Genomic DNA, 21,464 nt, shown 5'->3' on the forward strand with positions numbered 1-21,464 from the left:
AGGTGTGTTTTCCTAGCATTACCCAGGTAAACCACAATTAAATGATTTTATTAGCGTTATCCAAAAGAATTTGGGTAATCCTAGGATTACTCGGGTAATGTCCAAAGTTTGTTCTTATTTTAGGCTTTACCAACAGAGAGGGGCTATAAGGGCAAGATATTTCACGCATTGGCATATTGGTAGAAGTGGGGATCACTAAAGGTTCACTCTTGTTTCTCGTCTTGTTTTTTGTCGGTCTTATCTAACTCAAACACTTTATGTCACAAGATTGAAACAGAAAGAGGACGCCTCATAGTGTAATATGTCCCTTGGCTTACCGGAGTAAGTTGCACTGTACTATGACCAGTGCTCTCAGGCAGTCTAGCTCTTAACAGTGGCTAGTGAACTGTTCCTTGGCGTCTCAGGAAACGGCTTGTGATAATCCAACAGCTATTGGAGCTGGGGCGGCAAATAGACAGGCTGACAACTTCCACAAAGGATAAAATAGTAAACGCTTTATTATTATGCAACGCGTTTCTCGACCAACAACAGTCGTTTCATCAGGCAGGTAAAAAAAGCCTTATAAATCTACCTTACACCGGGACAAGGGGAGCAGCCTCAATCATCTATTCACACACTGAAAATGAGCAGACTCCATTACAGCCACACCGGACCCGTTTTCTCATGCTGAAAGTGAACTATATATGAACATTTTTGTTTTGAAGAAAATATTCTTCGTTTATGTGTTAGAGAGCGCACCTCTTTCCAGACCCCCTTTTGGGTTCTGTTTTTTACTTTATTTTACACACTTCAGACACCAGGAACACGGGCCAATAATAAAAAATTATCTGTTATTTTATAGTTGTTAAAACTAAATAATTTAACAGTACCTATTGACAAATTGCATTTCCTCTGCTTACCTGTAGAGCTGGAAGATATTTGGGTAGCTCTTGCTTAAGTTCGATAGGAGATATGACTGGAGAGTCTGGGACATATTCTCCATCTGTTTGAGCATTAGAATGTGGGCTTGCATCCCTCATTTCTTCATCTTCCTCATCATCCTCCTCTTCCTCTTCACTATCAGCAGAGTCATGATCAAATCTGGATTCTGTCACTTAAAAGTTTAAACTATGGTTAAACTACTTCAAACATAGTATAGGAGGTTTACAGGAGGAACAGATACAATGAAACAATTAGTAAAGGACATCACCTCTCACAAAGAAAAAAAAAAAAAAAAAAAAAAAAAAAAAAACGCACGTTTTTGCAACATACCTTATGGCAAACATTGATGCTCTGCAAAGTGGTCTAGGACCTTGCATTCTACACAATTTAAAGGGACATGAAATCCAAAATCTGTCTTTCATTGATTTAGGTAGAGCATATAATTTTAAACCACTTTCCAATTAACTTCTATTATAAAATTTGCTTAATTCTCTTGGTACCCTTTGTTGAAAAACATATCTAGATGGGTTCAGGAGCTAGCTGCTGATTGGTGGCTGAACTTGTATGCGCATTTTCATTGGCCTACAAATGTGCTCAGATAGCTCCCAGGAGTGCATTGCTGCTTCTTCGATAAAATATACCAAAAGTATGAAGCAAAATTGATAACAGAAGTAAATTGGAAAGTTGTTTATACATAGCGCTGCGGAATCTGTTGGCGCTCTACAAATAACCGATAATAATAGTATCTCTCTTAATCATGAAAGAAACATTTTGGGTTTCATTTCCCTTTAAGAATATATTTATATACAACAAAAAGGAAAGAAAGAGGACATGCTCATGAAAATAAAAATGTACTTTCCACATTAATATTAAGAGAGCTTACCAACTGGAACATGATTTCCATTCTCCCTTTCTTCCTCGTCACTCATCTCTTCTTCACTGACCTCTTCTACAATGACCATAAAAAAATGAAATCATTCTATCAGATGAATTAATAAATCTATTGCATAAGTATTGAAACATTGTTTGTTAGTATTGATAGGAGTTTAGCTGTGAGGGCCCTCGAGGAATTTTGGATCCACTAAGGAAGTTCCAGATTTAGGAGCGGCTTCCCCTTAGCGCATCCTATACCTTTTTTACACTATGAGATGAATGTCTCATGCTGTAACTATAAACAATAAGTATTCCATAATGTCACCAGCTTAATAGAACATCCTTATAAATACTGACCTCTGGGCATCTAGTCACATGTTTATGATCAAGTAAAAGTCAGCTTGACATATGACACTAAACAACAAGGATCTTCTATAAAGCTCAACTCCACAATACTTTTTACATAGGAATCTAACAATATTTTGCATACACATTTCTTTCTAGGTCACTGTACCTGCTGTCTGTTCAGAAACTGCTTCTGAATTGCTTCCCGTTTCCTCCTCTTCTTCTTCCTCTTCTCCTTCAGTTTCTTCACTGGTAGTTTCTTCTTCCTCTTCAGTACCAGACACTGTCTCTGCTGAGGATACAATTGATTTCTCAGGTCAACTATTTAGCAATACTGATAACTTAGTAAAAGCTACTAATATGGGGCATTTAAGGCAAAGATACAAATTTAGAATCATAAATCTACTGAGTCGTTTATGGTAAAATAAGTGGTTGTCCATAAGCCAGGCATATTAGTGCATTTGTTTCATAACAAAAATGATGCAATGCAACATTTTTACATACAACTGTATATATTTTTACATACAACTGTATATATTTTTACATACAACTGTATAGGCTCCATTATTAAGTGTGAACACTTTGAATTGGGTATTGACATCTATGAATTAAGCAAGGTGGCAGGAACATTATTGCCCATATTTACTACATGCTCTAGCCCAGAAAAGAGTTTACCAATACACTACTTTCCATATATGTAGATTACTGCACACGCAAATAAAGCCTTTCTGGAAAAACTACCAATAATACTTAAAATACATCATGATGGGAAATAATTATGAGCACAAGCGTATAAAGACAAAGATTTTTTGCTAGAATAGAACAGAGTTTAACGTATGGATCATATGTAAAATACATACAGAAAAAGAAGCACACTTCCAAAATAGCTCAGTAGCCTGTTCTATGATGAGTTCCCAACAGCCTCTTTTAGCCCAACTGTGCTTTTAACAAAGAATAATTTTTCTGAAGTCTGATCCCATCTAACAAGGTTGGTCCAGTCCCGAAATACAAGGCAATCCTCATCTGAATAAAGAACAAACAACCCCAGACAATTGTTTCGGCCTTCTGTAGGCCTCGTCAGTAAGGTGCAGCCATATTCCTTCTAGGTACATTGGACAAGGTTGAGTGCTTCTCTTTCTGTATGTAAAAATCATATTTTCTGTAAAATGCATTTTCAGTTCAAACATGACTGTGTAGTCTACAAAAAGCAAAATAGACTTTAAACCATGTTGTTTGCATTATCAATAACAAGGCATCCTAAACACAAGTGGATGTTGCCTTTCCTTATTATACAAACCACTTGTTAGCTGTACTGAAGAGCTTATAGAATGAAAGGGATGCCATAAAACCACAGATGGAAGTGCGGAAGATGCCAGATTAAGTGTTTAAACAAACGGCTGTCTAAAATCATTTGACATTTCTCAGTACATTCATCTATATAAAATATTCCAGTGCTACAAGTTCTGATACTTAGATTCTTGCTGGGCTTTTTTAATTGTTCTTTATCTCTGCTATACGTTTATTGTATAATCCATTCCATCTCAGTCCAAACTGAACAATAAATTTGTGTTAGTGGATTTCTCAATTCCATGTCACTTATTACTGAACAAGAACTACTTGATGTCAAATCTCTCTGTGCAAAAGAAGCAACTGCTCTGTTGAAGTTTCTATGGGCTCATGTTTACAGTATCTTGAAAGGGGACTAAAGAAATCTTCTCAGACAGCATTAAATAAGCCCTGCTGAAGGTACCTCAATAACTGATGAGAATTATGATTCCTAGTACCTGATGAAGATGCTGCAGAGCTTGTTTTCCTTTCACTGTCACTGATGTCTTGGAGGTCCGACAAAGGATCACGGTCTTCCGACCTCTCCACTTTCGCTGAGAAAAGCAAATGTTATTCAGCAATGGTTGTAGTAAGGACAGGGTCAGAGGGCCAGGTTATGGACAGCAGAACTAAAATATGCAACAAATGTTGAGCTGTCGCTGAGGTTAAAGCGAAACTCAATTCTAGCATTTGTGAAACGCTAGGATTGACCATTGAAATAAAGGGAACTTTCAATCATGAAGTATAAAATACTTCATGCTGAAAGCTCCTTTATTTGTTTCATGCGTTGCCGCACTGAGCTGCTAAGGCAGCCCACAGCAGAACGCTATTTTGCTAAGAGGTGACGTTTCCACCTCTTAGCAAATAGTGTGCGGGAAATCCGGCACCACAGGGAGACAAGCTGGATTTCCCGCATGGCTATTGGCTAAGAGGTGATAAAGTCACCTCTCAAGCAAAACAGCGTTCTGCCGTGGGCTGCCTGAGCAACTCAGTGCGGCAAAGCATGAAACAAAGGAGCTTTCAGCATGAAGTATTTTATACTTCATGAATGAAAGTCCCCTTTATTTGTTTCAATGGTCAATTCTAGCGTTTCACAAACGCTAGGATTGACTTTCACTTTAATCAGGTTAATGGTTGAGTAATTAAGCCCTTTCTGTTGATTCTGCTTCCACTGAGAGATAAGGTAAAAAGGAGTTCAATAATCTCTCATGATCAACAAAAAAACAAAAATATAAAAATCACAAGGCAGAGATATCTGATCTTAGTTGGATTGCCATTGATGCATAATTTATGTCTTTTTATATAACATATTCCTAAAGTATCAACAATTATTGTACGTTTAATAATGGCTTACCTTGCTTCCTTCCTTCTCCCGCTTCTATACGCTCTCTCTCTTGACGTATAGGACTGCGACTGCGATAATTTGCTTTGTTTTTATCTCCATGTTCTTCCCTAGCAGTTCTGTGGTGGGTAGGCACTGGTGAATAAAACCAGCAGAAGAAAACAAATCAATATAAAGTAAAAGTATTGTAATCACTTTGTTATTCACCTAGTCTGGTTTTTTTGTCTTGCTACTATATAGAGAAGCTTTTCAAGACTATTAGATGCCTTAAGTATTTTAATATTTGTTTCCATGAACTGAGGATGTGTTTCAGATTATGGACAAGGATTTGTTTAAGGGACTGAATCATTGCATCTGTATTAAGGCCAAGTTTCTACATTTGATTGTAAAATGCAGCGTACAGGGGGACAAGGATCATTGGTTGATGTAAATATATCATTTTAATGTTTTGTATTAATCATGCTCCTTTCAAATGTCAACTAGTAATTTCTACCAAATAAAACATTAAAATAACCTACAAAAACCACACATCTAAGAACATACTAATTACTATATTATAATTACTACGGGTAAAGAACCAATGAGACTGTCCTACAATTATTTTTATAAGGAGGAGAGAGTCTCTTAGATAGAAAAAAAGAAAGAAAACAAGAAAATAAAAGTAGTGATCTTAGTACAGCACAATTAAAATACTTGAGTGAAGCTGTAATTAGGAAGCGGTCAGTGAAGCAAGCAATTCATACCCAACCATGAAATGTGTATTACGCAAGTGCTAAATATCTAGTTTTTTTATGGCCAGTATATATATCATTAAAGGGACATTCACGTCCAAAAACAATTTCCTGTTTTAAATAAAATAGGTCATGTCATTTTAAACAACTTTCCAATTTACTTTGATCAATTTTGCTTTGCTCTCTTAGTATTCTTATTTGAAAGCTAAACCTAGGAAGGCTCATATGATGATTTCTAAGCCCTTGAAGCCCGCTTCTTATTACATGCTTTTTTATTTGCTTTTCACAACAGGGAAGAGCTAGTTCATGTAAACCATATAGATAACACTGTGATCACGCCCGTGGCTTGTGGAAGACACTGCACTAATTGGCTAAAAAAAAAAAAAGGTCAAATAATAAATAAAATGTCATGTGATCAGGGGTCTGTCAGAAGATGCTTAGATACAAGTTAATCACAGAGGTAAAAAGTGTATTAATATAACGGTTGGTTATGCAAAACTGGGCAATGGGTAATAAAGGGATTATCTATCTTTTAAAACAACAAAAATTCTGGTGTTGACTGGCACTCAGTATAAAGGAATTGATTTTGCAGAGAATAGTATATGAAAAAAGCAAGTGTAAACTGTAACATAAGGTATAATGATAACAAATATAAGCAACTGTGGACATTTATGTCTGAATCTTCCGAAGCGGAGAGATAGCCAAGACATTAACAAAATGTATGCATCATAGTTATAACTAAATGATTCAATAAAATTACACACTCATGTAAATGCTTCATGGATGAGAGACTAATTAAATGTATAAACTAAACAAAACTACATCCAATGAATGAGGTGAGAGTAGTTTTTCTATTTGCTCAAAACACTAAACAAGAATAACTATGTCAGTCAGAAGTCATAGTCAAATAGCTAAAACCCTAACAGTACAATGGTAAACCAAAAAAATATTTATGATTCAAGAAAGGAAGGGCCCTTCCAGTAGAGAGAGAAAAAAAAAATGCCATAGCCCCCTGGTAAGACCGGTGTATATATATATATATATATATATATATATATATATATATATATATATATATATATATATATATATATATATATATATATATATATATATATATATATATATATATATATATATATATCCCCCATCTTCAAGATCCAAGAGAGAGATAGTTGTACTGCTTTAGCAATCAATAAGTCAAAGAATAAAAAGCATTATGTTGTCTTACAAAGACAAAGTGAATGATGGTAAATCAAAACCAGAGGTTTAAAAAGGACAAAGTAGTGTAAAATAGTTTTTCCCTAATGTGTTCACAATTTGTTATATTAGCTGCAGAGTAGAAAATGTAAGACAAATTGTTCCTTCCAGTTTATTTTTATATATGAAAGTGGTGTGTGTGTGGTTTTTTTGTTTTTTTTTTAAATACACTCCAGCAGGTGAAATGGATCATTGGGAATAAAAAAAAAAAAAAAGGAGAGAAAATTGTAGGTTAAAAAATCCCTTTAAAGCCCTAGCCTTGTAAGTGTCTTGGCATTGTAAGTTTGGACACTGGGATACAGAGACACAAAAAATAATGCAGATATTTTGAAGAAATCGTTCACTTAAGAGCATTACATAGTATTTAGGCAATTTTCATAATCTGCAAAACTATTTAATAGTTGATGAGTGCCCCTATTACAAGACCAATAAATACAGCAGAACTGCATAATCAACAAGTGCATAATAAAGACAATGCAATAGCACTTTGAATTTCAAGTTAGCAGCACATCTTTTCCTTACAAATTTTAAATTATAATTCTATTTCCTTCCCCTATATCATGTGACAGCCATCAGCCAATCACAGCCTCAAATCTATACACTGTAAACTTGCAAATGCAGGTGCCTCAAAATATGAATATACAAAATCTCCAAAATTTCATTATGGCAGTAAATTGGAAAGTTTTTTTAAAATTGCATCTGAATCATGCAAGTTTAAATTTTAAAATGACTTTATATATATATATATATATATATATATATACTACCTTTATAGCAAAATAAAGCAGATCGATATAAAATTATAAGACGTTGGGGAAAAAAGGTTTTTTAATTATTATTATTATTACAGGGACAGTCTACATCAAAATTGTAATTGTTTTTTTTTATTAACTTCTCACAACAAGAGACTGCTAGCTCATGTGGGTCATATAGATAACAAAATCAGGAATGTAAAGCTTAGGAGAGAAAATAATCAATCCTGTTAAAGCACAACTTTATTCTTTGTGTACCACAAAGCCCAACAGATCACAAACTACATTCTTTTATAACTATTTTGTTATATAGTGTCTGATGTGGTGATCTTACTGATATTTATTTCAGAATATTTTTTTTAAATTGCTGGACTTGGTTTTCCATGTCCCCTTTGAACAGTTATTTTCTGCATTTGAAAACAGAGGGATTTTCTCTTAGCACTCATGTTACGATTATAATATACATACACAAGTGTAGTTAAATCACAACTTACTTACAATTTTTATCACTTCTCAACACACATTTATCAGTGCACTTAAGGAGTGCAAAATAAGTATTTTATAAATTTTTGACCTTTTTTTATTTAGGAAAGTTTGAAGGGTCTTCATATTTAAGCACAATCCAGATAGACTTTTTATATCCAATATATATATATACACTAGTTTAGGGATCCAAGCACTCACTAAGTTGTTTTGCCTGTGTGCACTCTATGGTAGATAGGTAGAAACTTTCGTGAAAAGAAGAGGCACTTACAGGACTTAACACAAAAGTTTATTAATTGTTCATTAATTCAGTGAGTCAACGTTTCGGGCCTCGCAGGGACCTTTATCAAGACTGTTTCTCAATCAGAGGATGAATGTTATACTCACACACATTTTATTTTTAAATTCTTTTCTAGTTTACTTCATTTTCTAATGGTGCAGTATTTTTTGTAGCACCAGCTCCTACCGTGAAAGTGCAATTTTGCGCTACATAAGTGTCTGTTATTGGCTGATGGCTGTCACATGATACAGGGGACATGGAAATTAAATGAAAGTTATAAAAAGACCCAAAAACAATCATCTGTTCATTTGAAATTTAAATAAAATGCCACTGCATTGTCTTTTTATGATGAATGCATCGATTATGCATTTCTGTGTTTAACGGTCCTTTAAGTAAAATGCCACCCTGATTTGTAAAGGGAAGCAAGAATGATTTGGAGTTAGACATAAAACCCATATTTTTTTCTTTCATTTTTCGGATGAGAATATAATTTAAAAAAAAATAAAGTTTCCAATTTACTTCTATTATAGAATTTGCTTAGGGTAGCGTGCACATTTCTACAGCACTACATGACAGGAAATAGTGCTACCAACTAATACTCTCTCTAATGTATCACATTGTTGCAAAACTGCTGTCATAAAGTGCTTCAAACACATGCACACTCCTGAACTTACCTTCTTGCTTTTCAACAAAGGATAACAAGAAAACTAGATAATAAAAGTACATTAGAAAATTGTTTAAAATTGGAAATTCTATCTGAATCATAAAAAAAAAAATTGTGGGTTTTATGTCCCTTTAAGAAAAATGCAGATCCCAGAGAAAGAGAATTTATGCTTATCTGATAAATTTATTTATTGCTTGGTGCCGACAGTCCACAAGTCCTTACTATTGGGAATTCAGTACCAGTCCACCAGGTGGCTGCAAAGACAGCCTAAACAACTCTGTAGCTCCCAGTTTTATCTTTAGCCCAGAAAAAGTAGAAACAGAATGTAGGGTAAAGAGGTGCAAACTAGACGGAAACCGACTTGGGCGTGTCTCATGGACTCTCACCACCAAGAAAGAAATTAGTTTATCAGGTAAGCATAAATTATGTTCTCTTTCTTAAAGGTGGTTTGAGTCGACGAGTCCTTACTATTGGGAATACCCAAGCTCTGGAGTCCATGAAAAATGGATGGGACAAAAACAAAGGCAGGCACCTATTTACTAGACACTAAAGGCTAAGGAACATTCCTGCCAAAAGCAGCCTCAGTAGAGGCCAAAAGCAGCCTCAGTAGAGGCCAAAAGCAACATCAAAACTATAACATTTGGTAAAATGGGGGATTGATGACCAAGTTGCTGCCTTGCAAATCTGATCCACTTAAGTCTTATTCTTGAATGCCCAGTAAATTGAGACTGAACGAGTAGAATGAGCTGTGATACACAAAGGAATAAACTGTCCTGCCTCCACGTAAGCTGTATGAACTAAATTGTTTAACCAAGAAGCTAGATAAGTAGACAAAACAATCTGGCCTTTATGCTTACTCAAAAATTGAACAAACTTGAAGATTGTCTAAAATGACATATAGCTTGCAGATATAAATTTAAAGCTCTAACCACATTTAAATTATGCAATAACAGTTACTTTGAATTCTCTGGACTACAATCTCCTGGTTAATGTTTTCTGAAGTTAACACTTTAGGTAAAAATCTATAGTGTTTATGCAGTATAGCCTTATCCTGATGAAAAGCCAAACATGGGACCTTGTAAGAAAGCACTGATAATTCAGATACTCTTCTTGCTGATGAAATAGCCAATAGAAATAAAACCTACCACGATAATAGTTTAACATCCAACTCATGCATAGGTTCAAACAGAGGATATTGTAAAATTCTCAAAACCTAGTAAAGATTCCATAGAGGAGTAATTGGCTTTACAACTGGACTGATTCTGCATAAAGCTTGTACAAAAGCTTGAATATCTGGAAGGCTGGCTATCTTCCGGAGGATTAACACAGAAAGAGCAGAAATATGACCTTTCAGAGTACTAGCAGACAAACCCTTATTCAAACCAACCTCGTTCAGCATACCAGTAAAGATAACTCTTCCATACCTTATGATATATTTCCCTAGTAATTGGTTTACAAGCCTGGATTAAAAAAAACCTTTGGGTAAGAATTAACCGTTCAATCTTCAAGCAGTCAAATTAAGAGATGGCAGATTTTGATAAAAGAAAGGCCATTGTAATAACAGATCTGGATGTCAAGGAAGACGCCATGCAGGAGCACTGGACATCTAAACCAGATCTGCATACCAAGTCCTGCATGTCCATGCAGGAGCTATGAAAATGGCAGATGCACGCTCTTACTTGAGACGAGCAATTACTCTCAATAGAAGTACAACTGGATGAAAAAGATACACTAACTAAAAAGGCCAAGGAACTTCTAGAGCATCTATCAGTTCTGCTTGGTGTTTCCTGGACCTTGCCCCATACCTGGAAAGCTTGTGATTCAGCTGAGATGCCATTAAGGCTTTCTCCGGCAGGCCCCAATGCTGAACTGAAAACCTCCAGACTGAGAAACCATTCCCGTGGATGGAGAGATTGAAGACGCAAATAGTGCGCCTCCCAATTGTTGACCCTGGAATGTGAATTGGCAAAACTGCATACTGATGGAACTTTGCCCAAGACAAAATGCAAGCCACTTCCTCTATTGCCAGAGTACTGAGTGTACCTCCCTGATGAATGATGTAGACTACAATAATGTTGTCCGATTGGAAACAAATGTAAGGTACCGCTCCGAGAGAAGGCCAAGCATGTAAAGTCCAGTCCTGTTCCAGATTGGATTAGGTTTCATGTCTACTTTGTTGACTCTGGATTCTGGGAAGAAGGTGGTCTCGGGTTTGAGATTGATGAAAGGAATAAAAAAAAGTCTACTCTTTGAAATCCTGGCATGGTTTCTACTATAGAGCCAAATTTTTGACCGTCCTGAACATTCTCTAATGTAGCCTCATCAGAAACTAACTCAGATAAGGAATTGCACCAAAGTGATGCTGCACCAGCAACACAAGTGATTACAAATGCCGGTTTGAATACCCCCCAGGAAAGATTTTAAGATAAACTTCTAGCTTCCTGTCTATATGATCTCTGAAGGAAGTGATATCCTCTAAAGGAATAGTGGTTCTCTTAGCCAACATGGAGATAGCCCCATTAACCTTAGGAATTGATTCACAAGGTTCCAGATTAGCAATGGGAACCGTCTTCTTAAACTTTGGAGATAGGAGAAAAGGGACACCAGGTTCAATTATTTTGGAATAAGTTCAGAAACCAAGAAGTCTTAGGGTTTGTTCAGATGCAATCTTGCAAACCTAAGCCATGCTGCCATATTCTTTTTAGAGAGAAGAGCCTTTCTCCTGGCAACTCTTCCATACAAACCATACTTGTTCAGTCTTTTTCAAATTGTACTGTCATGAACTTTAAGACTTAACATGCTAACTGAGGACTGTAGAGTCTGAGATGTAACTCTTGGGTTTTTTGCAATTTCTCTGAGCATTGCACAAACTGACTTTGGGGTGAATTTGCTGGGACGTCCACTCCTGGGAAGATCGGCAACCGTCTTGAATGTTTTCCACTTGCGAATAATCTTTCTCACTGTAGAATGATAGAATTCAAATTGTTTGGAAATAGCCTTCTAACCCTTCCCAGATTGATGGCCAGCAACAATTGCTTCTCTAAGATCATTGCTGATGTCTTTCCTCCTTGGCATTTTGTTAACACACACCTAAATGCTCCTGATAGAACTGCGGGCTTTTATAGAGGTGATGATCAATTAATGAAGGGTATTTGATTAGCAGCGAATATATATTATTGAATATAGATAGGGGGCGCCATATAGAAAATTTCTTAGAGAAAAGATGTGTTGCTGAGTACTGAAAAAATATATTTGGAAAAAAATCTGTGGAAAAAAGTGTGTATCTATGTGGCAGAATTTTTTGTTATAAATAAACAGAAATGTTTCAACGCTGAGGTGGTGTTTGTGTTATGTCTCAAACAGGTAAGTGATTCTGAGATAGAATATAGTGGATAACAGTTCACACTGTTTACTACTGCTTAAGAGGTTCCGATTCCAACTGGAATAAATAAACAAACACCTTACCGAGTACGGCATCCAACAAAGGAGAGTTTGGGAATTTTGTCCTGGGATCGTAAGACACCGAGAGACCAGCACCTTATCGCTTTGGTCAGCGTGCTGACTGCTGAGAATGTCAGCCTGCCTGTATGCACTTTTTTAACGGAAAGTGCCACTCCACTTGTGAGTACCTGTCTTTTGGTTTATACTAAATCTTCCTACCTGTCTAGAGATATCTGCACTATGAGGCGCTCTCTTTTTCTCTTCACCATTTGATTAGCAGCACCTGGCTGCTACTTAGCCTCTTAATTCCTATGGAAGCAGTAAGTGTGTACTTAATTTTTTTCACACATCATGACAGTAATATGTCATGTGTTTTTCTGAGATTGTATTTACCTAATTTTAAGACTTGCTAAGGACCAGATGATTGATGTCATATCATGATACGTAAAACCATAGAATCCAAAGAGGGTCTGATTAAAAGAAATGGTTGCTGTCTGCTGCCTTGTGAGGAGGGGAGAAGAGTGAGCGGAGCTACAGCCTAGCAGGAAAATTACTAACCCCTGCCCGACCAGAGTGTGGCTACACTTTGCTATAGCTGAAACTTAAGCAAGCTAAAGGAAAGCATTAAGTGAGGCTGCTCTATACACCAACACGAAGAAAAAAAAGTTTGAGAGTGCTAAATACAACCTGTCCCAGCCACACAAATAAAGCTAGCGATCTAAGAAAAGTAAAAACATAACCCATAAAAAATACAAAAGCAGTTCAACATGTCCCACAATAAAATGTCCAAGTGTACATGCACTACACCCTTATACTGTATAGTAGCACCCCATATCCTCTGCACTGTGTTGCCTGATATAAAGTCCTCTGGCTATGATATACATGACAATATGCACTGATAGCCTGTGTGGAAGAAAGTACTTAAATGAGCTTTCACCCATTCCACTGTGCTTACCCAGCTGCAAATTATGTACGCAGTAGAGAGCCCTTCCAGTAGAGGATTTACATTGGGAGTACAGTGGTATAAGCATACAGGAGGCTGAAGGAACAGTCACAGTAACACATGTGGCAGGCTCAAGATAAGAATCCTGCAGTACTCTCCTAAGCACCTCTCTGCAAAGACAGGAAGGTACAGGGAGTGGGAGGGATTAAAAGTTCTGGTGTAGGGCATCTTTGCCTCCTCCTGGTGGGCAGGTACTGAATTCCCAATAGTAAGGACTTGTGGACTTTCACCACCTTAAGAAAGAAATGTGAACTATGGTGTCTATTTTGCCCCTTTTTCATAACTATCTGCATTACCCCAGAGAATGCAGAAAAAGAAAATTTATGCTTACCTGATAAATTTATTTCTTTTTTGACACGATGAGTCCACAGATCATCTTAATTACTAATGGGATATTCACCTCCTGGTCAGCAGGAGGAGGCAAAGAGCACCACAGCTGAGCTGCTATATATAGCTCCTCCCTTCCCTCCCACTCCAGTCCTTCGACCGAAGTTAGGAGAAAGGAAAAGCCAAGGTGCAGTTTACAATAACCCACAATCTGTCTTGTAAGAACAGGGCAGGTCGTGGACTCATCGTGTCAAAAAAGAAATAAATTTATCAGGTAAGTATAAATTTTCTTTTTTTAAGACACGATTTGTCCACGGATCATCTTAATTACTAATGGGATTCAATACCCAAGCTAGAGTACACAGATGATACGGGAGGGACAAGACAGGTAACCTTAACAGAAGGCACCACTGCTTGAAGAACCTTTCTCCCAAAAGTGGCCTCAGTCAAACTAAAAGTATCAAATTAGAAGAACTTTGAAAAAGAGTGAAGAGAAGACCAATTTTGCAGCCTTGCAAATCTGTGCCACAGAATCCTCATCTTTGATTGTCCATGATGAAGCAACATCTCTTGCAGAATGAGTCGTTACTCTTTCCGGAGACTGTTGTCCAGTAGTCGCATATGTAAAACGTATGATACTCTTCGGTCAAAAAGAAAGAGAAGTAGCCTTAGCTTTCTGTCCCTTACATTTTCCCAGAGAAAACCACAAACAAAGAAGAAGCATGACGAAAGTCCTTCGTCGCCAGTAGGATAAAGTGTTAAACACACCACATCCAAATTGAACATAAAAAAGGATTAGGACACAAAGGAGGAACAACCATCTCCTGATTAATGTTACGATCAGAAACTACTCTTAGGAAGAAATCCAAAGTTAGTATGAAAAACTACCTTATCTGATAAAACATAAGGTAAGGAGAGACTAACTGAAATGTCGAGAGCTCTGACACTCTCCGAGTGGAAGAAAGCGCAACAAAAAACAAAACTTTCCAAGATAATAAGGAAAGCACAGTCCCAAACGGAGCCCCTAGAAGAAATTTCAAGAACTAAATTAAGACTCCATGAAGGAGTAACTGGTTTAGGCACAGGCCTGATACTGACCAAGGCCTGACAAAATAATTGTACATCTGGGACATCCGCCAGACGTTTGTGTAACAAAATAGATAAGGCAGAGAGTTGACCCATTAGGAAACTCGTTGATAAACCTTCTCCAAACCTCTTGGAGAAAATACAAAATTTTAAGAATCCTAACTCTACTCCATGAGTAGCGCTTGGAACACACCAATAAAGATATTTACGCCATAATTAATGGTAAAGTCATCAAGTTACAGGCTCACAAGCCTGAATCATGGTCTCTATGACCGAGAAAGAAAAAAACCCAGCTTGGACAGAATTAAGCATTTAATCCCCAAGCAGTCAGTTTCAGAGAAACTAGATTTGGGTGAAGGAAGGGCCCTTGAATTAGAAGGTCCTTCCTCAACGGAAGACTCCAAGGAAGCGGAGATGACATGTCCACCAGACCTGCGAGACCAAGTCCTGCGAGACCAAGTCCTGCGAGACCAAGTCCTGCGAGACCAAGCCAGAGCAACGAGAATCACCGACGCCGTCTCCTGTGTGATTCGAGCAATGACCCGAAGAGGAAACACAAATGGAGGAAATAGGTATGCTAGACTGAAGATCCAAGGAACCGCCAGAGCGTCTTCAGTTCCGCCTGGGAATCCCTGAACCTCAACCCGTCACTCGGGAGCTTGGCATACTGTCGAGATACCATGAGATCTAACTCTGGCTGACCCTATTTGAGAGTCAGGCTGGAGAACACTTCTGGATGGAGTTCCCACTCCCCTGGATGAAGGTCTGCATGCTCAGAAAATCCGCCTCCCAGTAGTCCATCCCTGGGAAGTGGGTCGCCGACAGATATAAAGAATGGGCCTTTGCCCACTGAATTATCTGAGCTACCTCGGTCATCACTAAGGAACTCCTTGTTCCTCCCTGATTATTGATAAAAGCCACTGAAGTTATGTTGTTTGACTGGAACCTGATAAACTGGGCCGAGGCTAACTGAGGATAACACCATGTCGGTAAGGGATCCTGCTTGTTGAAAAAAAGGCGCCTGGACTAGAATATTGTCCAAATAAGGTGGCACCCAATGCCCCGTGGCCTTAGAAAAGCCAGAAGAGACCCCAGAACCTTTGTGAAGATACTGGGAGCCGTGGTCAGACTAAAAGGAAGATCCCCGAACTGGAAGTGTTTGTCTAAAAGGGCAAACCCTAAGAACTTGTGATGATCCCTGTGGATAAGAACCTGTAAATATTTGTCCTTTAAATCCCCTGTTGTCATAAATAGACCCTCCTGGATCGATGGAAGGATGGTACAAATGTATTCCATCTTGAAAGACGGAACCCTGAGAAGTTTGGTTTAGACTCTTGAGGTCTAAAATTGGACTGAAGGTTTCCTCCTCTTTGGGAACCACGAATCGATAATGATCTACAAAACCCAACTTGATTGAGAAGAACCTGCCCCCTTAGGGGTCGGGTGCACGCTCCTCATGTGGTGTCAGCAGCAAGCTGCTTACACTGATTTTCCCTATTCTAAATTCAATAGGGTCTCCGTGCTTGGAAAGAGGAATAAAAGAATTTCCAATTTCACTATATTACATTAAAGGAGCCTACTCATAAAACGCCCTTCTCTTATTCCTATGAGAGGGGTGTCTGTCCATAGAAGACAGACAATGCAACAGGCCAGTACGCAGCCGCACTGGAAACAGTAGTCACAGTAACCGCAGGTTGACAATGAAGACCCTCAACCTAATAATCATAGGGTCCGTCATCTGTATAAAGCCCCGAAGGAACTACTATCCTTCGAATTAAAAAACTCTAGACAAACGAGGGGATTCTATTATCCTCTTGTTACCTTGTAAGAGAAGAAAAAACCCTATAACCCTATCTGGTACAGGAATCCTTCCACCATGACGGGTCGTAATATTAGATAAATCTACTGGTGTCGAAACCACCCAGAGTAGCTAAAACTTCCTCAAGAAGCTCTTGATCAGATAAAGGAATTTACCTCATCCTTACCCGGTATTACCAAAATATCTTCCTCCTTAGCTGCAGGGAAGAACATTCGAAACAACCCCCACTGAATCAATCAGACTATCCTGAGTGAAGAAGACCTCTTGCACACTTTTTCTCACAGCGTCGGGAAAAGAATAGACAATGTATTAAAGCACGACAACTCCACCTGGGCTATAAATGTTTCTTTTGTAACACCTTATGAGAAATTTGTGGAACCTTTGACCATTGTCACTATGCTCTTAAGCAGAATGTGCCCAGAGGAAAAAAGGTTTGGGACAAGTCTATCCTCATCAACTAACGATTTCTCAATAAATGAGAAATAGAAGCGGATTGGTAGAACCACATTGGGATCCAAGTCTAAAACAATAGACCTCTAGCAAGGCCTCTTGGACCACCTTGATCGCAAAGGATGGATTACACAAATAAACAGCTGAATTCTTTAACAGAATCAGCACATAAAAAACGTTACTGTCTTTAAATTTTTAAAAAATAACTTTTTATTTCCGTGTGCAGAGGTAAGCTAAAATAGCATGCAAACATTGCAGAATTTATCAGAAACATTAATTCTCTGTTCACATGTATCGCCATGACATTAAAGAAGTGATAACCAGACAGATTAACAATGATAAAACTTAACTTTTATTTGGCCCACTGGCCAGCTTAAAACTGTATCAGTAAATTGACTGTGTTTGTACTTCAAGTTTGGGGCATATCGAGAGAGCACAGACAGGGTTGAACTGTTAAGTCAGAGCCTGTGTGGAAGGAAAGAGGGGTGTGTAACCTGTAACACCGAAAAAAACATTTGCAGCGACTGATCAAGAAAGGAAATATATAAAGATTGAGTAGCCGAAGCCGTCACGCAAGGAATCGAGGAGGGAGCGAGACCTGACAGGTAAACAGCTCCTGTGGACCGATGCAGAGATGGAGCACTCATCTATGATTACAACGTGATTGCCGTTTGTTTTCCAAGTCGCAGATAGAGGGATCGAGGAGGGAGCAGGCACTAAAGCCCATACAGCTCTTGTGGACCGACCCCTATTTTCAGACAGGGAAACACATATCCAGCACTGAGACCCGACGGAGTGGGGGTAAGACGTAATCTACCTTTCCCATATCGAACTGTTGTCTTGCATTAATATTGTACAGATGAAGTCTGAATTTTGCACAAAAGCAAAGATTGCATAAAGTATAGAAGACGCATAAGTTAAGGTGTTATTTGCATATCAGGTTGACACACCTTCCACAGGTGTTTAAGTGTATATTAAGCAAATAAGTGATGGTGCTTGGACTTTGCCCTGTTTGAATGTGTATTAAAGAAGTGATGTCTTGTGCAGCAATTCCAGATGGAAATTGCAAGGAACCAAAGGTACTGCATGTGAGATAGAAAAATGTAATGTACACTTCCTTAATCAATCTGCCTCTATCTATGGCAGAATAATTAATCTAAAACTAAATTTATGCTTACCTGATAAATTACTTTCTTTAACGATATGACGAGTCCACGGATTTCATCCTGCTAACAGGAAGTGGCAAAGAGCACCACAGCAGAGCTGTATATATAGCCCCTCCCTTCCCCTCCACCCTCAGTAATCCGGCCGAAGGTATAGGAAGAGAAAAGGAAAGCTAAAAAGGTGCAGAGGTGACTGAAGTTTACAAAAAATATAAAGAAAAACTGTCTTAAAAAGAACAGGGTGGGCCGTGGACTTGTTCTCTACTCCTGGGATGTAGATCGCTGACAGATGACAAGAGTGGGCCTCCGCCCAACTGATTATCTTGGATACCTCTATCATCGCTAAGGAACTCCTTGTTCCCACCTGATGATTGATATATGCCACAGTCGTGATGTCCGACTGGAATCTGATGAATTTGGCCAAAGCCAATTGAGGCCACGTCTGAAGCGCATTGAATATTGCTCTCAGTTCCAGAATATTGATTGGAAGTAAAGACTCCAATTGAGTCCAAACACCCTGAGCCTTCAGAGAGTTCCAAACTGCACCCCAGCCCAGAAGGCTGGCATCTGTTGTCACTATCACCTATGAGGGTCTGCGGAAACAAGTCCCTTGGGACAGATGATCCGGCGACAACCACCAAAGAAGAGAGTTTCTGGTCTCTTGATCCAGATTTATCTGAGGAGATAAATCCGCATAATCCCCATTCCACTGTCCGAGCATGCACAGTTGTAGTGGTCTGAGATGAAAGCGAGCAAACGGAACGATGTCCATTGCCGCTACCATTAATCCAATTACCTCCATACATTGAGCCACTGATGGCCGAGGAATGGACTGAAGTGCTCGGCAAGTATTTAGAATCTTTGATTTTCTGACCTCCGTCAGAAATATTTTCATGGCTACCGAGTCCATCAGAGTTCCCAAGAAAGGAACCCTTGTCTGTGGGACAAGTGAACTCTTCTCTATGTTCACCTTCCAGCCGTGGGTTCTCAGAAAAAAAAACACTGTGTCCGTGTGAGATTTTTTTAGATGATATGTTGACGCCTGAATCAGAATGTCGTCCAGATAAGGCGCAACCGCTATTCCTCACGGCCTGAGAACCGCCAAAAGAGACCCTAGAACCTTTGTGCAGATTCTGGGTGCTGTGGCCAACCCGAAAAAGAGAGCCATGAACTGATAATGTTTGTCCAAGAAGGCAAACCTTAGAAACCGATGATGATCCTTGTGGATTGGAATATAAAGGTAAGCATCCTTTAAATCCACGGTAGTCATATATTGACCCTCCTGGATCATTGGTAAAATTGTTCGTATCGTCTCCATCTTGAATGATGGAACTCTTAGAAATTTGTTTAGACACTTGAAATCTAAGATGGGTCTGAACGTTCCCTCTTTTTTGGGAACCACAAATAGGTTTGAGTAAAACCCCTGTCCCTGTTCCAATTTTGGAACTGGACAAATCACTCGCATAGTAGAATGTCTTTAATACAGCGTAAGAACGCCTCTCTTTTTATCTGGTTTGCAGATAACTTTGAAAGATGAAATCTCCCTCTTGGGAGAAAGTCCTTGAATTCCAATTGATAATCGTGGGGCACTATTTCTAGTGCCCAGGAAATCTGATCTCCTCTTGACCAAGCCTGAGCAAAGAAAGAGAGTCTGCCCCCTACTAGATCCAGTCCCGGATCGGGGGCCGCCCCTTCATGCTGTCTTAGGAGCAGCAGAGGGCTTTTTGGATTGTTTACCCTTATTCCAGTTCTGATTAGGTCTCTAGACTGACTTAGATTGGGTAAAATTTCCTTCCTGCTTTGAGGAAGAAGAAGAAGAAGCGGGGGGTCCTCCTTTAAAGTTCCGAAAGGAACGAAAATTATTCTGCTTACCCCTCATTTTAACCGATTTATCCTGAGGTAGGGCATGGCCTTTACCTCCTGTAATATCAGAAATGATTTCCTTCAATTCTGGCCCGAAAAGGGTCTTACCTTTAAAGGGAATTGCTAAAAGCTTATGTTTTAATGACACATCAGCAGACCAAGATTTGAGCCACAATTACCTACGTGCTAAAATAGCAAATCCTGCATTTTTTGCCGCTAATTTAGCAATCTGAAAAGCGGCATCAGTAATAAAAGAATTAGCTAGCTTGAGAGCCTTAATTCTATCTAAGATGTCATCTAATGGAGTCTCAAACTTAAGAGACTCTTCTAGAGCATCAAACCAAAAAGCTGCTGCAGTAGTTACTGGAACAATGCAAGCCGTAGGTTGTAAAAGAAACCCCTGATTAACAAATCTCTTTAGAAGACCCTCTAATTTCTCATCCATAGGGTCTTTGAAAGCACAACTATCCTCAATGGGTATAGTTAGGGTAGATATAGCTCACTCTACCTTAGGGACCGTTTGCCATGAGTCCCGAATGGTATCTGATATGGGAAACATTTTCTTAAAATTAGGAGGGGGAGAAAACGGTATACCTGGTCTATCCCATTCCTTTCTAATAATTTCCGAAATTCTCTTAGCAACCGGAAAAACATCAGTGTAAGTAGGTACTTCCAAATATTTATCCATTTTACACAATTTCTCTGGAGGAATCATAATAGGATCACAATCATCCAGAGTCGCTAAAACCTCCCTAAGTAACAGGCGGAGGTGTTCAAGCTTAAATTTAAATGACATAGCATCTGAATCTGTCTGAGGTAAAACATTCCCTGAATCAGAAATTTCACCCTCAGACAGTAATTCCCTGATCCCCAACTCAGAACACTGTGAGGGAACATCGGAAATAGCTAATAAAACATCAGAGGATTCAGTATTTACATTAATACCTGACCTACTGTGTTTACCCTGCAACACTGGTAATTTAGACAATACCTCTGTAAGGGTAGTTGACATAACTGCAGCCATCTCCTGCAGAGTAAAAGAATTAGACGCACTAGATGTACTTGGCGTCGCTTGTGTGGGCGGGCATAAAAGGTTGTGACATTTGGGGAGAATTGGATGGCATATCCCGATTCTCTTCAGACTGAGAATCATCCCTAGGCACACTTTCTTTATTTAAAATATGCTTTTTACATTGTAAGGCCCTTTCAGTACAAGTATGTTAGAGGGGGTTGCACAATAGCTTCTAAACACATAGAACAATGAGAATCCTCAATGTCAGACATGTTGAACAGACTAGTAATACCACAAAAGTAGTTTAAACACTTATTTATTGC

At 38.6% G+C, this 21,464-nt stretch overlaps 1 protein-coding gene across 8 annotated transcripts in view; it reads right to left on the minus strand.

Moving 5' to 3' along the window:
* The window catches only part of LOC128638537 (cyclin-dependent kinase 11B), a 120,378-nt gene that overhangs the window by 43,859 nt on the left and 55,055 nt on the right, over nucleotides 1-21,464 (minus strand). For 6 of the 8 annotated variants that reach the window (XM_053690554.1, XM_053690549.1, XM_053690553.1 and 3 more), the window contains 5 exons: nucleotides 4,820-4,942; nucleotides 3,924-4,019; nucleotides 2,309-2,431; nucleotides 1,805-1,870; nucleotides 900-1,093 (listed from right to left, as the gene is read on the minus strand). In XM_053690554.1, the coding sequence (XP_053546529.1) occupies nucleotides 900-1,093; nucleotides 1,805-1,870; nucleotides 2,309-2,431; nucleotides 3,924-4,019; nucleotides 4,820-4,942 (602 nt within the window). The remainder of the gene's footprint in view (nucleotides 1-899; nucleotides 1,094-1,804; nucleotides 1,871-2,308; nucleotides 2,432-3,923; nucleotides 4,020-4,819; nucleotides 4,943-21,464) is intronic. The other 2 variants (XM_053690555.1, XM_053690552.1) reach the window with 1 other exon arrangement.

This window comes from Bombina bombina, chromosome 8 (assembly GCF_027579735.1).
Source record: "Bombina bombina isolate aBomBom1 chromosome 8, aBomBom1.pri, whole genome shotgun sequence".
Taxonomy (NCBI): domain Eukaryota; kingdom Metazoa; phylum Chordata; class Amphibia; order Anura; family Bombinatoridae; genus Bombina; species Bombina bombina.